Genomic DNA, 22,616 nt, shown 5'->3' on the forward strand with positions numbered 1-22,616 from the left:
TTCCCAGATGAAGTAGGTGGCAGTGTGGTGCGTGATTCAGCACATAACATGGCTCCCATTTTTTGTTTTGTACAAACTTTCTTTGAAGTGTATGAAACATATACTTCATTCATGGCAATGTACAGCAGCACGATGCACTACGCTGTTGTACATTGCTATGCGGTTCAGCATGCACTGTGATAAAATGCAGCATGTCTGCATTTCATTGCAGCATTCTGCAGTGTTATGGTGTGGATAGGAAACCTAGGAAGCAATTATATCCTGTGTGTCCTTGCGGTGACAGACGTTTTACATTGCAGTAAAATGTCTGTCAGTGTGCACTGTGTGAATTAGTATGAATTCGCACTGACTTGTGCTAAAATACAGGAAAAAAGGATGTTCATTTTCATCCATTTTAAGCTTGTTTTTGGCTGAATTCACACTGATTTGCAAATGCAGGAAAATGGGTGTGCATTTCCATCCATTTTATGTGTGTTGTAATTTGCATTGATTTGCATTTTAGCACACTTGTAAACTGCAGGTCAATGCATAGACAAATAAAAAACAATCATTTTTTATGTGTTCTGTTCACGTTACAATGCTGCGCTGACCTGCGTTACGTTAAAATGCAATATGTATGCACTTTAACTCAACACAGGTCAATGCAGCGTTGTAGTGTGAATAGGACAAATACAAAACAATTGTTTTCTATGTGTCTATGCATTGACCTGCATTTTACAAGTGCGCTAAAATGCAGATCATTGCGTGTTAAAACGTGCATAAAATGAATGGAAATGTACATCCATTTTCCCTGCATCTTATTACAAGTCAGTGTGAATTCAGCCTAATACTGTAGAGCAAGAATGCTTAGCTGTTGCTGGTGACTGAGAGGTAACCTAATGAACAATGATATTTTTAAGAGGGAATTAAATAAATCCAAAGACAAAGTAATGAGACTTACCAAACGGCGGCATACTCAGGTCACCTGTTATTTTTCATATCCCAGCCGCACATATCCGTGCCTAACCTTTTGAGCTTATTTGACCGCTACCATTTCCTCTCTAATTTAAAAATTAACTACAATAAATCAGAGGCCTTGAATTTAACTGTCTGCTCTTCCTCCTTAGCCCTCGTTAAGCAAAATTGCTCTTTTAAGTGGGTCCCTCTAGCCCTTAAATATTTAGGTATTTGGCTTACTCCAAATTTGGAGGATTTGTACAAGCACAACTTTGTTCCCTTATTATGCAAGATTTGGAACGATCTTAAAATCTGGCATGCAAAAACCTTCTCATGGTTTGGCAGAGCAGCGATCATCAAAATTAATATTCTCCCTAGGATACTGTACTGTATGAATGTTCTCCCTATTAGGCTCCCCTCCATCTTTTTTAAGCAATTACAGAAGGCTCAGAAAGCCTTTGTGTGGGCCAAAAAAAAACCATGGATTCGCTTTTAACTAATCACATGCACTAAAAGTTCCGATGGTATGGGGTTGCCAGACTTTAAAAAGTATTATTATGCTACTCACATTACCAGAATCATAGACTGGAATTGTCATTCCATACATAACACTGGGTTTCCCTTCAAAGCCCCTATTCTTCAGCTCCTTTAAGATTTTCACCATGGTTGTCAAAGTGCAACTTTAGATGCATATCATGATCTTGCAAAGTTTGAGGGTTTTGCTAGCGCTCCAAGCTCCCTCACCCCCATTGCTGATAATTCCAAGTTTCCCCCTGGGTTGGAATGTGGAGTGATTCCGGTGCACGAGTCGGGTCTATTTCTATTGGCAACTCATTGTCTCAAGCGAGGGGGAGTTAGGTCCAAAGGAGAGCTTCAGGAGATATGCAGTCGGGTTTCTCTTCCATGCTGGACTTATTTTCAAATACATAATTACTTGACTAACCACAGACGAAGGGCAGACTTCTCCAGACCTTTTACGACTCTAGAAATGCTATGTCTGAAAGGGAAACCCATTGACAAAACCACCTCTTTGGCCTATTCTTGGCTTCAAAACAATCTTTCTGTCACCCATGACAATTTTCGGCTAGGTTGGGAATCAGCCTTTCAGGCAGAGTTCTCCGATGACCAATGGAGAAAAGCCTGCATTTTTTTTCACAAATGCTCCATCAGCACCAGGACTCAAGAAACCTCCTACAAATTGTTAATGCGTTGGTACGTTACGCTGGACAGGTTAATGAGGTGGTTTCCCCAGACGTCAGGCTTATATTGGGGCTGTGAGTCAGCGGAGGGCTCCTTGTTCCATGTTTGATGGCAATGTCCAGGACTTAAACCATTCTGGGATGAAGTTCGAGAGGTGATCTACTCTATTACGGAGACTGCATTGCCCTTAACTCCTGAATGTTGCCTCCTCTATATTTCTGAGTGCTCGAACGAAATCGTACAAAAGATCCTTGGTGCGGCACCTTTTGAAAGTCCTTAATTCCCAGACATTGGAAGACCACTCATACCCCCTCGATTCAAGACTGGATAAGAGAGGTTAATGTTAAAAAGATATAAAGGGCTGATGGGCGAATAGCTCTTTTCCTCTTTTGGATGTGTGGGTCATGCTGGTGATTTCTGGGCATCTCTTGCGGAGATGGGTCTGTCCTTACTTATGCTATTCTCTTGCTTTCTTTCCTAGCTTTTCATTTTCCTCTGTTCTTACTTTTCTTTCTATCAGATTTGATGATTATACCTGCAAATTGTAAACGTTTTACCATGGGAATGCTTCCTAATGTTTTGATTATACTACTGAGTTTGCTCCGTAACAAATTTGTAAACTGTGTATTACATGATATGATAATATGCTATGCTTTCTTGTAGCTCATTCTTGTTCATATGTTCTGCTTTTTCTTAAGCCAATTGCTTAACCCCCCCCCCCCAAAAAAAAACAAAACAAAGTAATACTTAAATGTTCACAGTCTCGCTGGGAGTGATAAAAAAAAGATTAACAGAAGGGAGGCATAGAGGGGAACAGCACAGTGGCTACATGGTTCACACTTCCACCTAGAAGCACAAGGGTTGTTGGTTCAAATCCCAACCACTACACTACCTGCCCGGAGTTTGCATGCTCTCCCTGTGTCTACGTGTGTGTTTGCTCCAGTTTCCTTCCACACTCCAAAGACATGCTGGTAGGTTAATTGGCCATACTATATGAAGGAATATGAGTTAGGGACCTTCAGTTGTATGCTCCTTGAGGGCAGGGACTGATGTGAATGTACAAATATATGTGTAAAGCACTGTGTAAATTGACAGGGCTATATAAGACCCTGTAATAAATAAATGATAAGATAAAAAATCTTAGGCATTTGGTCATGTGATCAGTTGACCAAATTTTAGGACTATTGCTTACAAAAGTAGTACTGGATGGAAACCAGACCATCATTTTTTTTGCCTGGAAATGCAGATATTTCAGCCATTCTAATAATCTTTATCAATTGAAAAATAAAGTTATCATATTATTCATTTTATTTCCACTTCAAAGATCCTTATCCTACTTAAAAGATAAACAGGAAATTCAATAACCAATCAGAAACCAATGAGAATTTATCATCCACTGAATAAATTTGAAAATGTTTGCTTTGAGATACTGTAACTAATAACTGCCATATAATTTGACCGATTTCTCTGTCCAAACAGCTATTGTTCCCTTGTGAGGTAAAAGGTAGCTTCTGCTGGTACCGCTCTCCTTCTCACCCTTCTCTCTCCATTCACAGAAATCCAAACATTGGACCAAGCAAAATGTTCATGTTTATGGCTGTGCTACCTGATCCTGCTGTTTAAGGGTCCCTGCAAGTCTGACCACAATCTTAGGTCTAGAGGCAACTTTAGTCTTTACTGCCCACTTGTAACAGCACAAAAAGATAACTTTACCTTTTACCTTTTGTCCCTGCAAAACAATATAATCTATTGTACTGAGACTATATTGAGAAGCATTATAGAGCCGAAAGGTGTTAGAGACGAACAAGGAATAAAAAGTGCTGTGTACCATGTTTAATTAACCTACTACCCACCCATAGCCTTCCAAATAATCTCACTTGCTAGACATAGCCCATCTCCAGGCTGGGAGCCTTCCCCCCTTTCTTACCCTTCACCACTCCTGGTGCCCCATGTTTTTTTCAAATGTGTGTACATACCCTATTTCCTGATGACAGTCATATGACGTAATGTGTGCTCCTCACTATGCGTCACTTATGCAGTGATCACACAGTTCTCTGCGGCATTCACCTGTTATCACAGGATGGCTTGATGACATACCCCAGAGGGGTGTTACCTTGATTCCCTAGACTCAAAGGAAGTGGGTTAAATAATGCTCGGTGTCACTTATCCAGGAAGAGGCCCAGCACTGAATCACAGAGCAGCAAGTTTTCAGAGAACAGTACTGGGGATAGGGAACGTTTTGCAGCTGTTTTTCTTTAACTTGAGTAGGGTAATTCAGTTATTTCAGTTGGAGTTGGGAAATCTTCTCCCTTTGCAAATTCTAGTTGCGTATGTGATTCAGCCCAGCAGGGCCTTAGTCATAACCATACATGGTGATTTTACCCTATGTTAAAGCATTGTAATTATCCCAAGACTGGGTGCCAGTGTTGTCTTCTACAGTTGTCAATTGGGCAGACAGGAGCCTTATCTGCAGCACCAGTCAGCTCTCACTATCCCTTATGGATAACTTGGGCTGAGTGGCAGTAAGTTGTATTTATTTACAAGTTCTAGTTACTTGACTGTCATGCTAACTTCTTAATTTCACCACCATCTGAGTTGCTGACATGGAATAATTATGCAGATCAGGAGTTCAAACTTCTACATATACTACTATATATATAAACATCAACAGTCATTTACCATTGTGCTTTTGTAGGAAGCCAATAACTTTTTCCAGTACGGTGGTTTTGTCCATCTTGCGGGTGTTTCCAGGCAGCATGGTGCTAAGTTCTTTGATAAGAACATTAAACTGGTCCCGTCTCTTTTTTTCTGATTTGTTACGTGAAGCCCTAAGTTTGTAAAAAGAAAAAGCAATCAAAATTTAATATAACTGGCCTAACTTGAGAAAATACCTATCAGTGTTGCCCACTGTAATGAATTAAACTAAAAATCCTTAGTTATATTTTCAAAACCGCAGTAGACAAATAAAACAAGATTGTGACTGGTGGTTATGGACTCTGACTCTTCTCTCAAAACCTTTTTTATGAGTACTAAGAGAGATAATGACATTGAATTATCACATATAACAGACAACTCAGATCGTAGGAACCACCCCCTCATCCAACAATCCATATAATAAGTAACTGAAGATTAAGCACTGCAATATGGGTAGGCAGTATGTGCCTATGATCTGTCTGTTAGTAAATTGGTATTTTCTTAGGACATTTGAGGAGCTCCTGGGATGCTCTGCAGGGTCAGAGTGAAAAATATCAACTATGTACTTGCACTTTAATAAAGCCTTTGTGTGAATGCCCAATTTTGTTTCACACTTGCTAATGACAGGTTTGCCTGGGACACTATAAATATGTCTGCCTTACCTCTTTACCCTATCCTTCTCGTCTTCATCCATTAGCTTCTCTATGGAGCTATTCCTGTGAAGAGAGAAAAAAATTGAAGCTTACATGGAAAACACACTAATGCTTTTTGTGTGATATAAAATGAGTCAATATAATATTTTGCTGGAACTTAAATCCCTGGCAAACCATCAAATGTTTCATTTTACACCTTGGGCACACATTTTAATTGGAAAGCAGCTATGGAAATGACTATTAGAATCAACAATTAAGGCAGTTCCTATTTTCTCCATAGTTTATCTCTCAGCATATAAAGTACATTACAAATTTAATACTACATCTGTCAATAAATCATTATCTTGGGTAGATTCTTTATGTGAACTCAATGTGAACTAAAAAATTCTAAATTTCAAAAATACAGCAGCTATCTAGTTGATATATATCAACCTACAATATATGAAAAAACTAGACAGCATTATGTAATTTAAATGCGTGATGTCAAGTGCAGAAGCATTTTCTAGTTAGTCTCTTTTCACAGAGGGAACACTAATAAATATATTATTATCTATCCTATCCTATCACATCATATTTGGTATTAAAGATTATGAGCAGGAGTATTGGCATTTTGTGTAAAAATAGTATGAACCTACCATGCCAGATGCTTTGGCATTTTGTACAAAACATATCATAAGTAAAGTGCCTTTACATATAGTGCATATATAACAGACTTATAAAGTGAAGTTTTTGATCCTGTGGTAGTGCAACAGGCACATCCAGATTTCCAATGCTTTGGAATTACCTGTTTAGTTGGTATAAGAAAGGATCAGGATTGATTTTTTACAAACTTTAGAAGGCCCAGAAAGTAAATATATCTGTGGAGTATTTGGAACATTGGTAAAGTGGCAATCATGGTAAATTGCTAGAATTTCTATTCCAAAATGGCGCAATTAAAGTGCATCCCCACCATGTGTTAATACAAGTGCCTTTTTTTCTGAGGCAACATCAACATGTATCTGAGGTGAATAAAAAAATGTCACAGAGCTTTGTGGAGTATTAATACCATCTGGTAAGTATTTTATTATTGCAGCCTTGTGCTTCAAAGAGAATGGGTGTGGATAAGAGTTAATGCTTTCTTGCCAGTGTTCCACAGAAAGAGATATTCCACTGCCCTTTTCCCAATAAAGTTGGAATGAAGTCAAAGTGTGTTCCTTGTAAATCAGTTGATATAATAAGGAGATTGTATATTGTGAAGGTTGCATAAATTCTCAAACACCATGAGTGTTGTACAGTAGATTATAGTGCATTTCTAAAATGCTGCAGAGTTTCAGGCTCCATTCACATATAGGCGTTTTGAATTGTGGGTGGGTTCGCTGCGATTCTGCCCAAAATTTCAAACGCACTGTTAAAATGTCAAATTCCACATCAGCGTGTTCAGATGCCATTCACTTCAATAACAAATAAAAATGCGGTGCGATTCTTCTGCGATTGCTGCACAAGTCACGCTGTAAATGCGCAAACCAAATCACGCAACGAGTGTCTCCCAAAAGAGGTTCCAGAACTTCTTTTGGGTGACACATGTTGTACAATTTGGTTTAAAAATGCCTATATGTGAACAGAGCCTCAGTGTGCTTTTGAGGATACAATTTAACCACAGTTACATTTAAAGTGGTTGTAAACATCTGACATGAAATATGATCACTCTATAGGCTGCTTACACACAGATCAGTTTTTCTTCCACTTTTGCTTTACCAAAAGCAGAAGAAAAAATCATTACCAATATCTCCTATGGAGCTTTTCACACCAATCAGTTGCCTTTTTAAAAATTCTGCTTGCTGCATTTTTGTGCATGTTTGGTGCATTAACAAAAATTCACCAAAAACACACCTCCCCATTGAAAGAAATGGAAAATGCATCAAAAGCCGCAGTTGTTATTTTGAGTCACATGTCCTTTTTTCACAAGTGAAAAGGGCACTGGAAACAAGGGATAAAAGCATCAAAACCGTAGCCCCTTGCTTTCTTGAACCTCAGACCAGCTATATAAATTCTGCGCTTTGAACAGATGTAGAGAAGAGAATACTGAAGATAAACAGGTTCAAGTTATGTATGAGAATTTGTTTAATCTTTCTCTATCACCTGAGGACAGTCACTTCACTATTTAAAGGTTTACAACCACTTTAAATCTTCAGGTCTTTTTGACTGTGGAAAAAAAAATTGAATAGGCTCTAACACTCTAGCCTCTTCCTTTCCCCCTCTAAGTAACTCCTGGCATAGACAAAAAAAAAATACCTAAAACAATCTCAATCACTGTTTACGTGACATGGACACATCCTCTCTCAGGATTCAGAAGATGAGTCTAAGCAGACATTAGAAAAAGAGGACTGGCCAGCATGCACACATTACACTGGATTACTGGTTCCTCCACATCCAGAATTGACGTTGGTAAGGGACACTTTGGTTAGTAAACAATTGCTTTACTGAACATGAAAAAAACACTGAATGAGTAAAACGACCAATGTAAAATAATTAGAAACATAATATACAAATCATACCGGACTAGAAAAATATTAAAGTGGTTGTAAAGTCACATGTATTTATTACTTTTATCCTCTCTGTTTTAGGTCCATGTTCAGTGCAGTGTGTGTGTGTGTTTTTTAAAAATTGTAATCCTAAATACCTTCTTTGCACAGCGCTGCTGTGCGGTCACATGTCCTCCCCCCATTCTCCTTCCTGATCTAAGGGAGTACAGTGGGAGGGGGTGAAATGCCCCATCTGACATATGCAAGATAGCAGAGGGAGGATATTTATACATATATATACAGTATACTCTCCACACATATATACAGTATATATATATATATATTTGTTTTTTTTCCCTCAGAGAATAGGTGCAGGAACCCATACTTCTGAGTCACCTCTGGTCTCCGCCCCCAATCCACCTCCCGGTTTTAGAGAATACAGAGCCAAGTATCAGTTTGTAGTGCTAAGTAATTTGTTTGGAATGTGTTAGTGATAACAAGAAAAGCAGTAAATTAGATCTCCCGAAGCCAGCAGCAAAAGGCCCTCCCCAGCAACAATAGTACCCCTTAGCAACAATGGACTCTAGCAACAGTGAACCGCTGGCAGCAACAACAGATTTTCCAGCAGCCAGCATCAATGAACTCTCTAGCATCCAGCAACAATATACCCTTCCTCAACAGCAGATCCCTTTCAGCAACAATTGACCCCCTCAACAAAATAAGCCCCCCAGCAACAATAGACCCCCCACCAGCAACAATAGACAGCCACACAAAAGTAAATGCCCTCCAGCAACAATAGAACTCACAGCAGTCAACAACAGTATATCTCATTCAGCAACAGTTGACCCTCCGAGCAACAATAGATCTCCCCAGCAACAATAGACCACCATGCAAAAATAGACCCCTCCAGCAACAATAGATCCCGCAGCAACCAGCATCAATAGACCCTCTAGAACACACAGCACCCCATGATATCACATACATTCAGTGCTAGAGGTGCCAGAACTGCGTTCCCCCCATTCCTGCTGAAAAAAAAGCCCTGTATATGAGAAAAAGAGAGCGTATATGCTCTGCATGCTATATAGCTTTATAATTTACAGTATACTGCAATATATAGGTACACATATACAGTATATATATATATATATATATACACACACACACACTGTATAAATACTTGTTCAGTGTAGAATAAAGTATTGCAGAAAATGTACAATCAACAAGTGAGGAGGCTTTCTCAGTTATCTTCTAAAGATGTTAGAGATTTGAAAAATGTTGTTATGACATTTGAACACTATTAACCAATAGTAAGTTCTGTACACAGGTGTGCTTGTAGAATGGTTGACATTTGTTACTGCTGAGCCCTAGTTCACACCACTGCGACTGCAGGTTCAACATGCGATTTAAAAATAGCACCAGAAGTAGCATCTAAATTTCTATTTCTATTATTTCTAGGACACTGTCTTAATAGGTGTGATTTCAAGTAGCGTGATTTGAAAAATAGTTCCAGCATTACTTTTTCACCACTTCAGTGTGATTTAATTCTCATAGACTATAAGGTAAATGGCACTGAAATCAGCTCTACTTTGAAGTCACGCTTTAAATGGGACCAAATCGCACCACTCTGAAAAGTGAACCAGGCTAATACTGAATAACTGTCAATAAAGTTACAAACCTTTGTTGTCCTGGCCAGAAGAAGAAAGCCACCATTTTTTGGTCTCTTCTTATCACTTCAGAGAGGCGAGAGCTGCATGGTACATCACTGAATAATTTCAATTTCCTACAGAAATTTTTCTAGGGTGCCCGTCCTCTTTTGCCATGCTAAACTGGATTAGCCTGCTCTCAGCAAAACTAGGTCAGTTAACAACATTGTTGAACAGTGATGATATAATTGCAGTAGATTGCTAGCAATCATGTTTCATATATGCCAACATATATGTTGACATTTAAGGAATGTAAGTTTTTCTCTCAGCAGTTTTTGGTATTTTAGGGCTGGGGTAGGCGGTCAACCAAAACTTTGTTTAAAATATTACTTGAATTTGAATTTGAGTTCAACTATATCAACATTCCAGAGAGACTGATGCATGTAAAATTTTCACCAAGGTGCACACATGCTTGTCACAGTTAACTTCCAAGCCCACCTATATTCTACATTTTCAACAAAATTTAAGTTTACTGAAAGAGGTTGCTTTATGTAAAATGGCTCACATTGATACACAGTGATTAAAAAAATAACAATAGAAATCAAACAAATGAAATTGTTTGAAGTAAAAGATCAAGCTTCAATTTGAGATTTTAGGCCTCAGTGGTAAGAGCTGGTGCGCCCACTGAATTGCTATTGACTTTTACCGTGCTATTGTTTACCACCGCACCATGTATTAAGGTTTTGATTTTGAAAGGCCTGTGTTCCCCCAACTACTACAATGAACCACAAACAGGGCATTTTTAAATAAAGGGGTAATAAGTGAAATGCTTGATCTGTCAGGAAAGGGTGCCCACCCAAAAAAAGCAGCTTGAGAAATGTTTTAAGTTTGTTCTTTCCTTGGTCTCCTCAGGAAAATAATTGTACTTTTATTTTAAAAAGGTTTTTACTTTAATAGTTTTGAATAAAATGCAGAAGGGTTAGAACCTAGAACTTTGACAGGTTTTTAGTGCTGTTTGACTACCTGCTAGAGAGACTTAGCCACACAATTGGTACTGGTGACTATGGTCTTTGGTACAGAAAATGATGGGATATCCAGTTTTAAAGCTGTCACAGGAATGGAAGGGAAACCTTGCAATGGAGAAATCTGTTCTGGTGTCAACTGAAATCCAGTGTATGAAAGGGGCAGGCTAGGGACAGTTACACTGTACAGGAAAAGACATGCTGCAGCTTCTAATGCACACTGACCTTTGTTTAGGTCTGAAATCTGTATTATGTATAAACTGCTAGATATTATAGGCAGTAACCTATAGTTGGTGGTGGCAACAATCTGCAGACTCAGTCTCTAGACCAGCCTTTCTCAACCAGGGTGCCTTGAGGTTTCTTCAGGGGTGTCTTGGCAAAATGTCTAAAAATTGCCCAAAACTTGCATACAAGCCAGCGAGTGGAACAAGCCTGCCTTTTAGTTACACAAAGTCGCAGGTTTTCATTGTGTACCATTAGGACCTTCTAGCCGCCAGCGTCCTGACAACCAATGACATCATCAGTTGATAGATGCTTGCACAGCATCCTAGTTTGACATTCCCCTGCCCCTCTCCATCAGTGCTGGGGTCACATTAGCTCAGTGATGGAGAATAACTGAGAGAGAAGAGAAACAATGGAATACTAATCAGTACCAGTGTGCAAAAGTGTATTTGCTTTGGAAGAATAAATCCCCTCTAATGTTGGGTGTCCTACATGTGTGGATGTTGCTGCGTTATATGAAACTTTTCAAATCGTTTTTCACATGTTAGAATGGGGTGCCTCAAGACTGTCTATAGTTTTAAAGGGTGCTTCGAGACTGTCCATAATTTTAAAGGGTGCCTTGACTGAAAAAAGATTGAGAAACACTGTTCTAGACCAGGGCTTGAAAAAGCCGCTCGCCCGCTCGCCAAATGTGAGGAGAAATTCCCCTGTGGCGAGCGGCGAGTGGATGCGAGCGGTGAGCACAGATGAAGCATGGAGCGACTGCACCTGTGCTCCAAGCCTCATTGTAAAGCAGAGTTCCGGTTTACAACTTCCGGCTTCTGCGGGGTGTTGTTAACTTTTTATTGACACCCCCTGCAGATTGCAAATGTAATGCACTTTGCATGCAGTTTAAATTGCACAGAACTGCACAGCATGTTCCTGTGCGATTCAGATGGGGGTATGGTGTGCAGAAGGATGAAAATTTTAAAAACCAACCTGGCCACTGGTTGTGGGGGTGTGCAGGGTGGATTGGGAGTGGGGGGCTTATCAGATTTCAAATTGTATTGCAAGTAAAATCTTTCTATTTTTTAGGATTACTGTTTACCAAAACCTAGAAAGAAATAGGGTGCATGCACACTGGGTATTTTTGAAGCTACTTCTAGGGGCATCAGGCATTTTTTTAACTGTCTCTAATCTCCTCTGCATTTGATCCTATGTGTCCATGCACACATAGGCTTTTAGCAGCCTTTTGTGGCAAGAGCATTTAGTGGCAGGACAAAAATCCACTGCCACTGCGACCTAGAGCAGCGGTGTTTTGGCAGAAAAAAAAAAGCTTGACGTGTTTAAACGTGCGTAAACACCTTTAAATGTGCCTAAATGTGCTGATTTATTTCGATGGCCAGAAAAAATTATTTATTCTGACCAATGAAAATAATTGATGCCCAAACGCTTGATGCAGGTCTTTTACAAGCATCAGGTTTTATTATGGCCAAAACGCTACTGCCAAGAGGGGGTTTCTAGGGGAGGGGAAAAAACACGTTAGTGTGCATGAGGCCGTACTGTATACAGTACTTAACCTCTTCTGCTCTAGAGCAATATTTAAATTTTTTGCACATGTGTAAAAATCTGCAGTTTTGGCCATAAAATTCTGTAAAAACCCCATAACATTATATATTTTCTGAAAGCAAAGGTCTTGTAGAATAAAAAGATAGTAGTTACAATATTTTATGTTGCACAATATTTATGCACCTGTTTTCAGGAAAAAATATAATAAAAAGATTTTTTGTGTACACAAACACTATATTATACCCATTTTTTTGGCAAAATAAGAAAGATAGTGTTGTGTTGAGTAGTTAGATACCAAATATGTCAAGTCTAAAAAATGTACCCCAAAATCTCGATAGATTGCACTTTAGAGCCTTTACTACTCATCAGTTTAGAGTTAACCATGAGTTCTGGCACTAGAATTATTGCTCTCACTCTGATGGTCATGGTGGGCGATGCCACACATGTGTGGTGTGTTCACAGTTTATATACACGTGCACACCCTTGGTGTTTGCATTTGTGGTTGTGTGCGGGGCAACTTTTTTTGTGGATTTGAATACATTTTATTAGAGTGTTAGTTTTTTTTAAGCTTATTAATTTATTTTTTTAACTTTATAATCATCACAAGAGATTAACAAACCCCATGTGATAGCATTAAGCAGGTGACAAGTACTCTTTATGGAGACATTGGGGCTCTAATAGAACCCATTGTCTCCCCTGCCCTCCAAAACATCTAATCGAGCAGATCTCACTTACCTAGCTGTATCAGCCAGCGAATGACAGATTAGAAACTGGAAGTGACAAAATCATTGTCGCTTCTGGTTTCATTCCATGCAGAGATCAAGGAATGGATGTTCCATGGTTTCCTCCAGCTTGCCATTTTGAAGCCCTCCGATTTGGTCCCGGGTTCCCAGTAAGAGTGGGAAAGCCTGGGCACCACCATGTGGGGGAAGGGGGATAGGAAGCACTCTGCTTTATAGCTGGGAGCTGGTTGAGTTAAACTACCACAAGCTGATGGCCATCAGCTAATGCCTAACCTTTCATCCTTTGGATGTACATAGTACGTTCAAAGAGCTTAACTGGTTGAAGCCCTGCTCTAGGTGGCTGCTGTTCAATGTACACATGCAGTGGGGTTCTCCTGTACTGCATGGGTTAAAGAATATGTTACCCCAACATTTTAAATTCCTGATAAGTGTCTGTTGTACTAAGTATTTGTGTTAAAAATGACCCTGTTTTCTTTGCATTTCTTCCTTTTTGTAAAATCCCCAATGATTCTGCCAGTCCCAGCGTGGTCCATTTTTTTTACTTGTGCTGGGAGAACAACCTGCCTGTCCTCCAATGGTCAGGACTTGTGCTGACATGCCCAATTACACAACCATTCACTGGGAAGGTCAATATACTGCTGTTTCTCCACTCCCACCTCTCCAAGCCTCTTATGCAGCTGAGAACAGAGATTATGTGAGGACTTAAAAAAGGGTATTTTTAATTTTTAATAATATCTATACTCAAATGTTTTGCCTTAAATTTTTATTTTAAGGTGAATGGGTTGTTTTACAAGGTAAGGGTTCACATATGCTTTAAATGCTCCTTTGGCTAAAGGCAAAGGAATACGTTGAAATACTTACTTTACTTCTTGTTCCCACAGGCTTCCTCCTCGCCGTGCAAGAGGTCCCCAAAAGCAGCTTCACTTCACTGCCTGGCCAGTCACAGCTCTCCAACGCCATCAATTACAATGCTGGACCAGCAGTCTCGCCCACTGCATGGTAAATTTAACCGCCCAGAGTGGGGCTTTCATGTACCATAAGGCATGCACTGGCTGACAAAGTCTGGCAAGAGCCCCTGTGCAATAACAATATTTGGGCACCAATTCAATTACTACTCAAAAAAAACGCATATACTCTCTATATAGAAACACAGATTCATACAGTATATGCAGATGAAATATAGTCTTTGCACAGTCTGCACAGATGGTATTTCTGCCCCAGAATACTTGTGTGCACATCAGTAAAAATGTGTTAATAATCAAGAGAAAAATAGAACAATAGCACTAGGGCAGCAAAAGGCATCTTGCCGTTGTAGCATACACAACTCTAAAAAGCAGCTTAAAAGTTAAGATATTAAAGGAGAAGCTATGCTTATTTTACATATCTGGATTGACAGAAAACAAGGCATGACTGATGGGTCTGAGAGAAGTTTCCTCATGTTGATTTATGCATTGTTGTGAGATTTACCCTGTCTTCCTGTCCTGCTGAAGTTTTACCACACAGGAAGTGAGGGGCATTTACCAACACCACCAGAGAAATAAAATGCTATTTTTTAGTAGAGTAGGGGAAGGCTAGAACCTTTGTTAGGGTTTTGTTTTTTTTATTTATGTCTATTTCCTTGTTGCAAAGCTTACCTCACTTTCTGTCTGTGAAACTTTTCTGAATAGAAGAAGAAGTGAGGGTAAACCTAACACAGCCCCACATACCAATAAAACAAACCAGACAGGAGTTATAATCCTTCACCACTCTCTCAAGTTTGTGCCTCAGCATACACTTACCACTTTCACTGCAACCAATGTAAAGCTTGCATTGGCAGCATCATTGGTAGCACCAGAAGCACTCATTGGGACTGTATTTACATCTGACAAGCAGACTGACAGCTTTCAGGTAAAAGTGATTCAGGTGGCTTTACCACTTCCATACACTCCCTAAACCTGAGAATTGCAGTACATGCAACAATGTAAGGATATAGTGCATACAAAAGTCAAGTTAAAAACCATGGTAATTGCAATCCGTAACTATGTACTGGACCGTATATCAAGAGTGGATGAAAATATTGGACAGAGTGCACCAAGTACAAGTCTTGAGACCAGTAGGCCCAGGGATGCTCTGTGTTGTGTACATTTATTTACCTTAACTAGTTGCCGACCCACTCACAGTAAATCTACTGCGAGCGGGTGGCAAGTGCAGGTCCTGCCACGTTCATGTACATTGCGAGCCTGCTTCTGGGTTTTGGGCACTAGCGCACGTGCCCCGTGCTGATCTGTGCTGTGATTGTCCACAGCACAAGTTGGAATAGCAAATCACAGAACAGAATCCTTTGTTTACAAACACACAGGACTCTGAGCATAGACAGACAAAATTCAGCATTAACAATCACTTTAACCACTTGTCCTCCTAAAGATTTACCCCCCTTCCTAACCAGACCATTCTTTACGTTATGGAGCTGCATTACTTTAACTGACAATTGCGCAGTCATGCAACACTGCACCCAAATTAAATTTATATCCTTTTTTCCCACTAATTGAGCTATTTGAATGCCTCTGCGTTTTTTTTTTGCGCTATAAAAAAAAGCCTGACAATTTTGAGAAAAAATATATATTTTTGACTTTTTGCTATTAAACAAGTCCAGTAAAAACAATGTAAAAATCAAATGTCATAAATTTAGGTCAAAATGTATTCTGCTACGTCTTTGCTATAAAAAATCCCAATATATGCAAATTAATTGGTTTACGTGAAAGTTATAGCATTTACAAATGGCGGTATAGATACTGGAATTTTTTTTTTACTAGTAATAGTGGTGATCAATGACTTATAGCGGGACTGCGGCAGACATTCTGACACTGGGAGGAGCTGACTTTGTGTCACTGACATCCCCAGTGACACCAATACAGTGATCAGAGCTAAAAAAAAAGCACTGACACTGTACTAATGGCACTGGGCAGGAAGAGGTTAACATGAGGGGCGATCAAAGGGTTAACTGTGTGCAGGGAGTGTTTTACTGGGGGGCGTTGTCTGTGTACTTCACTGTAATCACACTGCTGTGGATGGCTGTGCTATGGATGGCTGTGCAGTGTGCCTGAACTGACAGGGAGGAGGACTGTTAATAAATAAAACAGGGCCAGGTGATTGACCCGGTGATTGACAGCCGTGGACGCCAATGGCAGTGTGGGCAGGGCGTGCGCGCCCCCTACCTGGAAGTGCAAAATAACATATATATATATACATGATTTTGTGCACCCCTGCCGCCCTGTAGCAGTATATCTGCTCTGCCCTATAGAAGAACTACTGCTACATGACAGCAGGGCTGCACAAAATCACGTGGCAGCAGGGCTGTCAATCATCGGGTCCCGGCCATGCACTGCCCTACCCACGCCTCCATTGGCAGCTTCAGCTGTTGATCACCGTGTCCCGGCTTGAGATTCCCTGCCGGCACCTGGCGATCACCGAGGAACACTGACAAAGGAGAGGCCTGTATGTAAACAATACAGATCTCTCCCCTGTCAGCTCCACAGTAAAGCACACACAGACAACATAGTAAAACAACATACAGCACAAAGTTAACCTTTTGCTCACCCTAGATGTTAACTCCTTCCTGCCCAGTGTCATTATTACAGTGTCAGTGCTTTTTATTAGCACTGATCACTGTATTAGTGTCAGTGGGGATGTCAGTGGCAGTTAGTTCCCCCCCAGTGTCAGATTGTCCGCCGCAGTCCAGCTTTACTAGTATATAAAAAAACGCCATTTGTAGATGCTATAACTTTCATGCAAACCAATTAATTTACAAGTATTAGGATTTTTTAACAAAGACATATAGCAGAATACATTTTGGTGTAAATTTATGACAAAATTAGATTTTTTTAATTTTTTTTACTGGATATGTTTTATAGTTAAAAGTCAAAAATATATATATTTTTTCAAAATTGTCGGTCTTTTTTTGTTTATAGCACAAAAAATTAAAAATGCACAGATGATCAAATACCCTTGAAAGAAAGCTCCATTTGTGGGAAAAAAAGGACACAAATTTAATTTGGGTGCAGCGTTGCATGACCGTGCAATTGTCAGTTAAAGTAACGCAGCGCCGTATTGCAAACAATGGCCTGGTCAAGAAGGGGGGTAAATCCTCTGGAGGGCAAGTGGTTAAAGTGTCATTAACTAGTTGCTGACCGCAGATAGCCGAATGACGGCTAAACTGCGGCCGGCCAGTTCTGAGTGGACGTCATATGACGTCCTCCCAGAACGCGCTCTCCTGCGCGCCCCAGGGGGCGCGCACCCGGCGATCTCCGTGATCGCTGTGTCCTACGGACACAGCTGATCATGCGATGTGGTAAAAGGCCAATCATACCGGCCTTTTACCACGTGATCAGCGGTGTCCAATGACACGCTGATCACAGGGAAATGCAAGTGCCGGTTCTCGGCTGCACTTTCCTCACGCTGTCAGATCGTGAGGAAAGTACTGCCGAGAACCGGCAGTTGTCAGAGCGGGGATCGGCACCGATCATCAGGGCACTGATCATCAGTGCCCTGATGATCGGTGCCCAGCAATGCCACCCGCAAGTTCCGCCCACCTGTGCCCAGCAGTGCACCCACTAGCTCCGCCCACCTGTGCCCAGCAGATCACCCACCTGTGCCCAGCAGTGCACCCACCTGTGCCACTCTGCAGTGTCACACACCTGTGCCACTCTGCTGTGTCACACACCTGTGCCCAGAAATGCCACCTACCTGTGCCCAGCAGTGCCACCCACCTGTGCCCACCCACCTGTGCCCACCAGTGCCACCCACCTGTGCCCACCCACCAGTGCTGCCCACCAGTGCCACCCACCAGTGCAGCCCAGCAGTGCTGCCAGTCAGTGCCACCAGTCAGTGCCCAGGGGTTGTGCCAGTCAGTGCCGCCAGTCAGTGCCCAGCAGTGATGCCAGTCAGTGCCGTCTATCAGTACCCATCATCAGTGTCACCTATCAGTGCCGCCTATCAGTGCTGCATATTAGTGCCGCCTATCCGTGACACCTCATTAGTGCTGTCTATCAGTGCCGCCTATCCGTGCCACCTCAGTGCCCTTTAGTGCTGCCTATCAGTGCCCATCAGTGCCGCCTATCAGTGCCCATCAGTGCTGCCTCATCAACGCACATCAGTGAAGGAGAAAAAATACCTGTTTGAAAAATTTTATAATAGAAACAAAGAAACTTTTTTTTTTTTTAATTTATAGCGCAAAAAGTAAAGCGCCCAGTGGCGATTAAATACCACCAAAAGAAAGCTCTATTTGTGAGAAAAAAATGATCAAAATTTCATATGGGTACAATGTTGCATGACCACGCAATTGTCAATCAAAGTGCGGCAGCGCTGAAAGCTGAAAATTGGCCTGGTAAATAAGGGGGTATAAGTGCCTGGTAGGCAAGTGGTTAAACCCTTATCATAAAAGTCGATCAATAAATACTGTAATGCATGCTGTTCGTACTCACTTGTTGAATATGGGATTCATTTTCCTGTCCCCACTGCAGTTGGAGATTTTGCATAGCAGTGTTGGTAGCTCCTGCACATGCTCAGTTTTCAGTGAGTTTCTATGTTGAGCATTTCCTCCCTATCACATTTGAGCAACCCATGTGACTATAGAGATGATTGATAGAGGCTTCACCTCCATGTTATTCTAGTACAGAGGCTGGAGGGGTGTGACACAGCCTGTGACTGGCAGAAATTCATCCACAACATGTTAATGCCACAAATAATAAAGATTTGATTTCAAATACATATTTGTATAATGATTTAAAACAGTTTATTGATTATTATTATTATACAGGATTTATAAAGCACCAACAGTTTGCACAGCGCGCTACAAAACCAAGGTAGACATTACAGTTACAATACAATTTGGTACAAAAAGAAACAGAGGGCTCTGCTCGTTAGAGCTTACAATCTAAGAGGGATGGTTGAGTGCTACAAAAGGTAACAGCTGTTAGAAGCAGGATAGGCTTCTTTAAAGAGAAGGGTTTTCAGGGATCGTCTAAATGTGGAAAGATTAGGAGATAGTCAGAGAGATTGGGGTAGGGACAGGGGCGGACTGACAACTCATGGGGCCCCTGGGCAATAGGGGATCATGGGGCCCCTGTGTCCTTGCCCAAACTCAAGAAAGCCTATGAAAAAGGTACCAGGGGCATCTCATGGGGCCCCCTACTGACCCCAGGCCATTGGGCAGTGCCCGAGTTTCCAAATGGTCAGTCCGCCCCTGGGTAGGGAGTTTCATAGCTTGGAAGAAGCTCAGGAGAAGTCCTGGAGGAGAGCATAAGGTGACACGGGAACTAGAGAGCAGAAGGTCCTGGGAGGATTGAAGAGAGCGGTTTGGTTGATATTTTGAGACTAGGTTGGTGATGTAGCTGGGGGCCGAGTTGTGGAGGGCTTTGTAAGTCGTTGCTGATATTTAAAATTTTATTCGTTGGGTGAGTGGAAACCAGTGGAGGGATTGGCAGAGAGGGGTAGCAGACACTTAACGGTTGGTAAGGTGGATGAGCCTGGCAGCAGCATTCATGATGGTCTGGAGGAAGTAGTACCTATCATGTTAGATCCATCATGGCAGTGCCTGTTAGCGGGCATCCACTCAGCTGCTGCCGCCACATCCTTCATCTTGTTGTGTCACTGCCGCATCTCCAGCAGTCCCATTAAAGTGAATGGGACTGTCGGTTAGTCAACAGCGGGTCAGAAGAGGAGCCGCAGCAGGACAGGCCACTTTTTGCCAGGTTTTCGTACCATAATGACCACAATCCGTACTCTTACAGGTGACATACCTGCTAAGCAGCCTTGTTTACATGCCTTCTCACATTGATTAAACTCTCCTTTTTTGGCTGGAAAGTACAAACAGTCACCTTGCAGTGATGCCTATATCATTGACCTTTTTAACATTTCCCAGATAACTGTCCATTTGTTAACCAACTATGTAAAGCAGCTTTACAGCTTATGTTGGCTGCATCTGGGACACAGAGACCCCATTCTTCTTTATCATCAGTTGCCTTCAACAACATGCCCCTCAATGTATCTACAGAAAACAATCTAGAGCAGCGGTTCTCAACCTGGGGGTCGCGACCCCTTTGGGGGTCGAACGACCATTTCCCAGGGGTCGCCTAAGACCATCGGAAAACACATATTTCCGATGGTCTTAGGAACCGAGACACCGCTGCTGTCTCCGGCGATGTGTGGGCGGGATGATATGCTGCCCCTGTCACCGCCTTCTCGCCGCTGATTGGCCACCGGAACTGTAGCTCAGGAGAGGCACACAGGCGGCCAATCACCGGCGAGAAGGTGGAGCTTGGAGAGGAGGAGCCGAGCGGCAGCGCACGGAGATCAAAGAAGATCGAGGGAGCTGCAGGAACGAGTGAAGAGAGAGGCCAGAGAAGGAAGACAGCTGACAGGTAAGTGCAAATTTTGCTGCTGCAGCCAGGTATGCAGCCAGGGAGAGGGAGAGAGCGAGCCCAGGCTGGAGCAGGAGTCAGCAAGGTAAGTATCATTGGTGTCAGTGGAAGGGATAGTGCCCCATCATTTGTGTCACTAATACCAACGATGGGGCACTATTCCTCCCCCCACTGACACCAACGATGGGGCACTATTCCTCCCCCCACTGACACCAACGATGGTGCACTATTCCTCCCCCCACTGACACCAATGATGGGGCACTATTCCTCCCACTGACACCAACGATGGTGCACTATTCCTCCCACTGACACCAACGATGGGGCACTATTCCTCCCCCCACTGACACCAACGATGGGGCACTATTCCTCCCCTCACTGACACCAACGATGAGACAGTATTCCTCCCCTCACTGACACCAACGATGGGGCACTATTCCTCCCCCCACTGACACCAACGATGGGGCACTATTCCACCCCCCACTGACACCAAAGATGGGGCACTATTCCTCCCCCCACTGACACCAACGATGGGGCACTATTCCTCCCCCCACTGACACCAACGATGGGGCACTATTCCTCCCACCACTGACACCAACGATGGGGCACTATTCCTCCCCCCACTGACACCAACGATGGGGCACTATTCCTCCCCCCACTGACACCAACGATGGGGCACTATTCCTCCCCCCACTGACACCAACGATGGGGCACTATTCCTCCCCCCACTGACACCAACGATGGGGCACTATTCCTCCCCCCACTGACACCAACGATGGGGCACTATTCCTCCCCCAACTGACACCAACGATGGGGCACTATTCCTCCCCCCACTGACACCAACGATGGGGCACTATTCCTCCCCCCACTGACACCAACGATGGGGCACTATTCCTCCCCCCACTGACACCAATGATGGGGCACTATTCCTCCCACTGACACCAACGATGGGGCACTATTCCTCCCCCCACTGACACCAACGATGGGGCACTATTCCTCCCCCCACTGACACCAACGATGGGGCACTATTCCTCCCCCCACTGACACCAACGATGGGGCACTATTCCTCCCCCCACTGACACCAACGATGGGGCACTATTCCTCCCACTAACGCCAACGATTGGGCACTATTCCTCCCACTGATACCAATGATGGGGCACTATTCCTCCCACTGATACCAATGATGGGGCACTATTCCTCCCACTGACACCAATGATGGGGCACTATTCCTCCCACTCATACCAATGATGGGGCACTATTCCTCCCACTCATACCAATGATGGGGCACTATTCCTCCCACTCATACCAATGATGGGGCACTATTCCTCCCACTCATACCAATGATGGGGCACTATTCCTTCCACTGACACCAATGATGGGGCACTATTCCTTCCACTGACACCAATGATGGGGCACTATTCCTCCCACTCATACCAATGATGGGGCACTATTCCTTCCACTGACACCAATGATGGGGCACTATTCCTCCCACTCATACCAATGATGGGGCACTATTCCTCCCACTGATACCAATGATGGGGCACTATTCCTCCCACTCATACCAATGATGGGGCACTATTCCTTCCACTGACACCAATGATGGGGCACTATTCCTCCCACTGATACTAATGATGGGGCACTATTCCTCCCACTGACACCAATGATGGGGCACTATTCCTCCCACTGATACCAATGATGGGGTACTATTCCTCCCACTCATACCAATGATGGGGCACTATTCCTCCCACTGATACCAATGATGGGGCACTATTCCCCCCACTGATACCAATGATGGGGCACTATTCCCCCCACTGACACCAATGATGGGACACTATTCCTCCCACTGACACCAATGATGGGGCACTATTCCTCCCACTGACGCCAATGATGAGGCACTATTCCTCCCACTGACGCCAATGATTGGGCACTATTCCTCCCACTGACACCAATGATGGAGCACTATTCCTCCCACTGACACCAATGATGGAGCACTATTCCTCCCACTGACACCAATGATGGGGCACTATTCCTCCCACTGACACCAATGATGGGGCACTATT

General features: G+C 42.6%; 1 protein-coding gene across 1 annotated transcript in view; it reads right to left on the reverse strand.

Moving 5' to 3' along the window:
- The window catches only part of NPAS2 (neuronal PAS domain protein 2), a 150,238-nt gene that overhangs the window by 70,943 nt on the left and 56,679 nt on the right, over positions 1-22,616 (reverse strand). The window contains exons 2-3 of the mRNA XM_089681261.1: positions 5,493-5,546; positions 4,816-4,964 (exon numbers count right to left, since the gene is read on the reverse strand). Of these exons, the coding sequence (XP_089537387.1) occupies positions 4,816-4,964; positions 5,493-5,546 (203 nt within the window). The remainder of the gene's footprint in view (positions 1-4,815; positions 4,965-5,492; positions 5,547-22,616) is intronic.

Source organism: Staurois parvus, unplaced genomic scaffold (assembly GCF_062004578.1).
Source record: "Staurois parvus isolate SC_StPar_1 unplaced genomic scaffold, SC_StPar_1.0 ptg000262l, whole genome shotgun sequence".
In the NCBI taxonomy this organism is placed as follows: Eukaryota; Metazoa; Chordata; class Amphibia; order Anura; family Ranidae; genus Staurois; species Staurois parvus.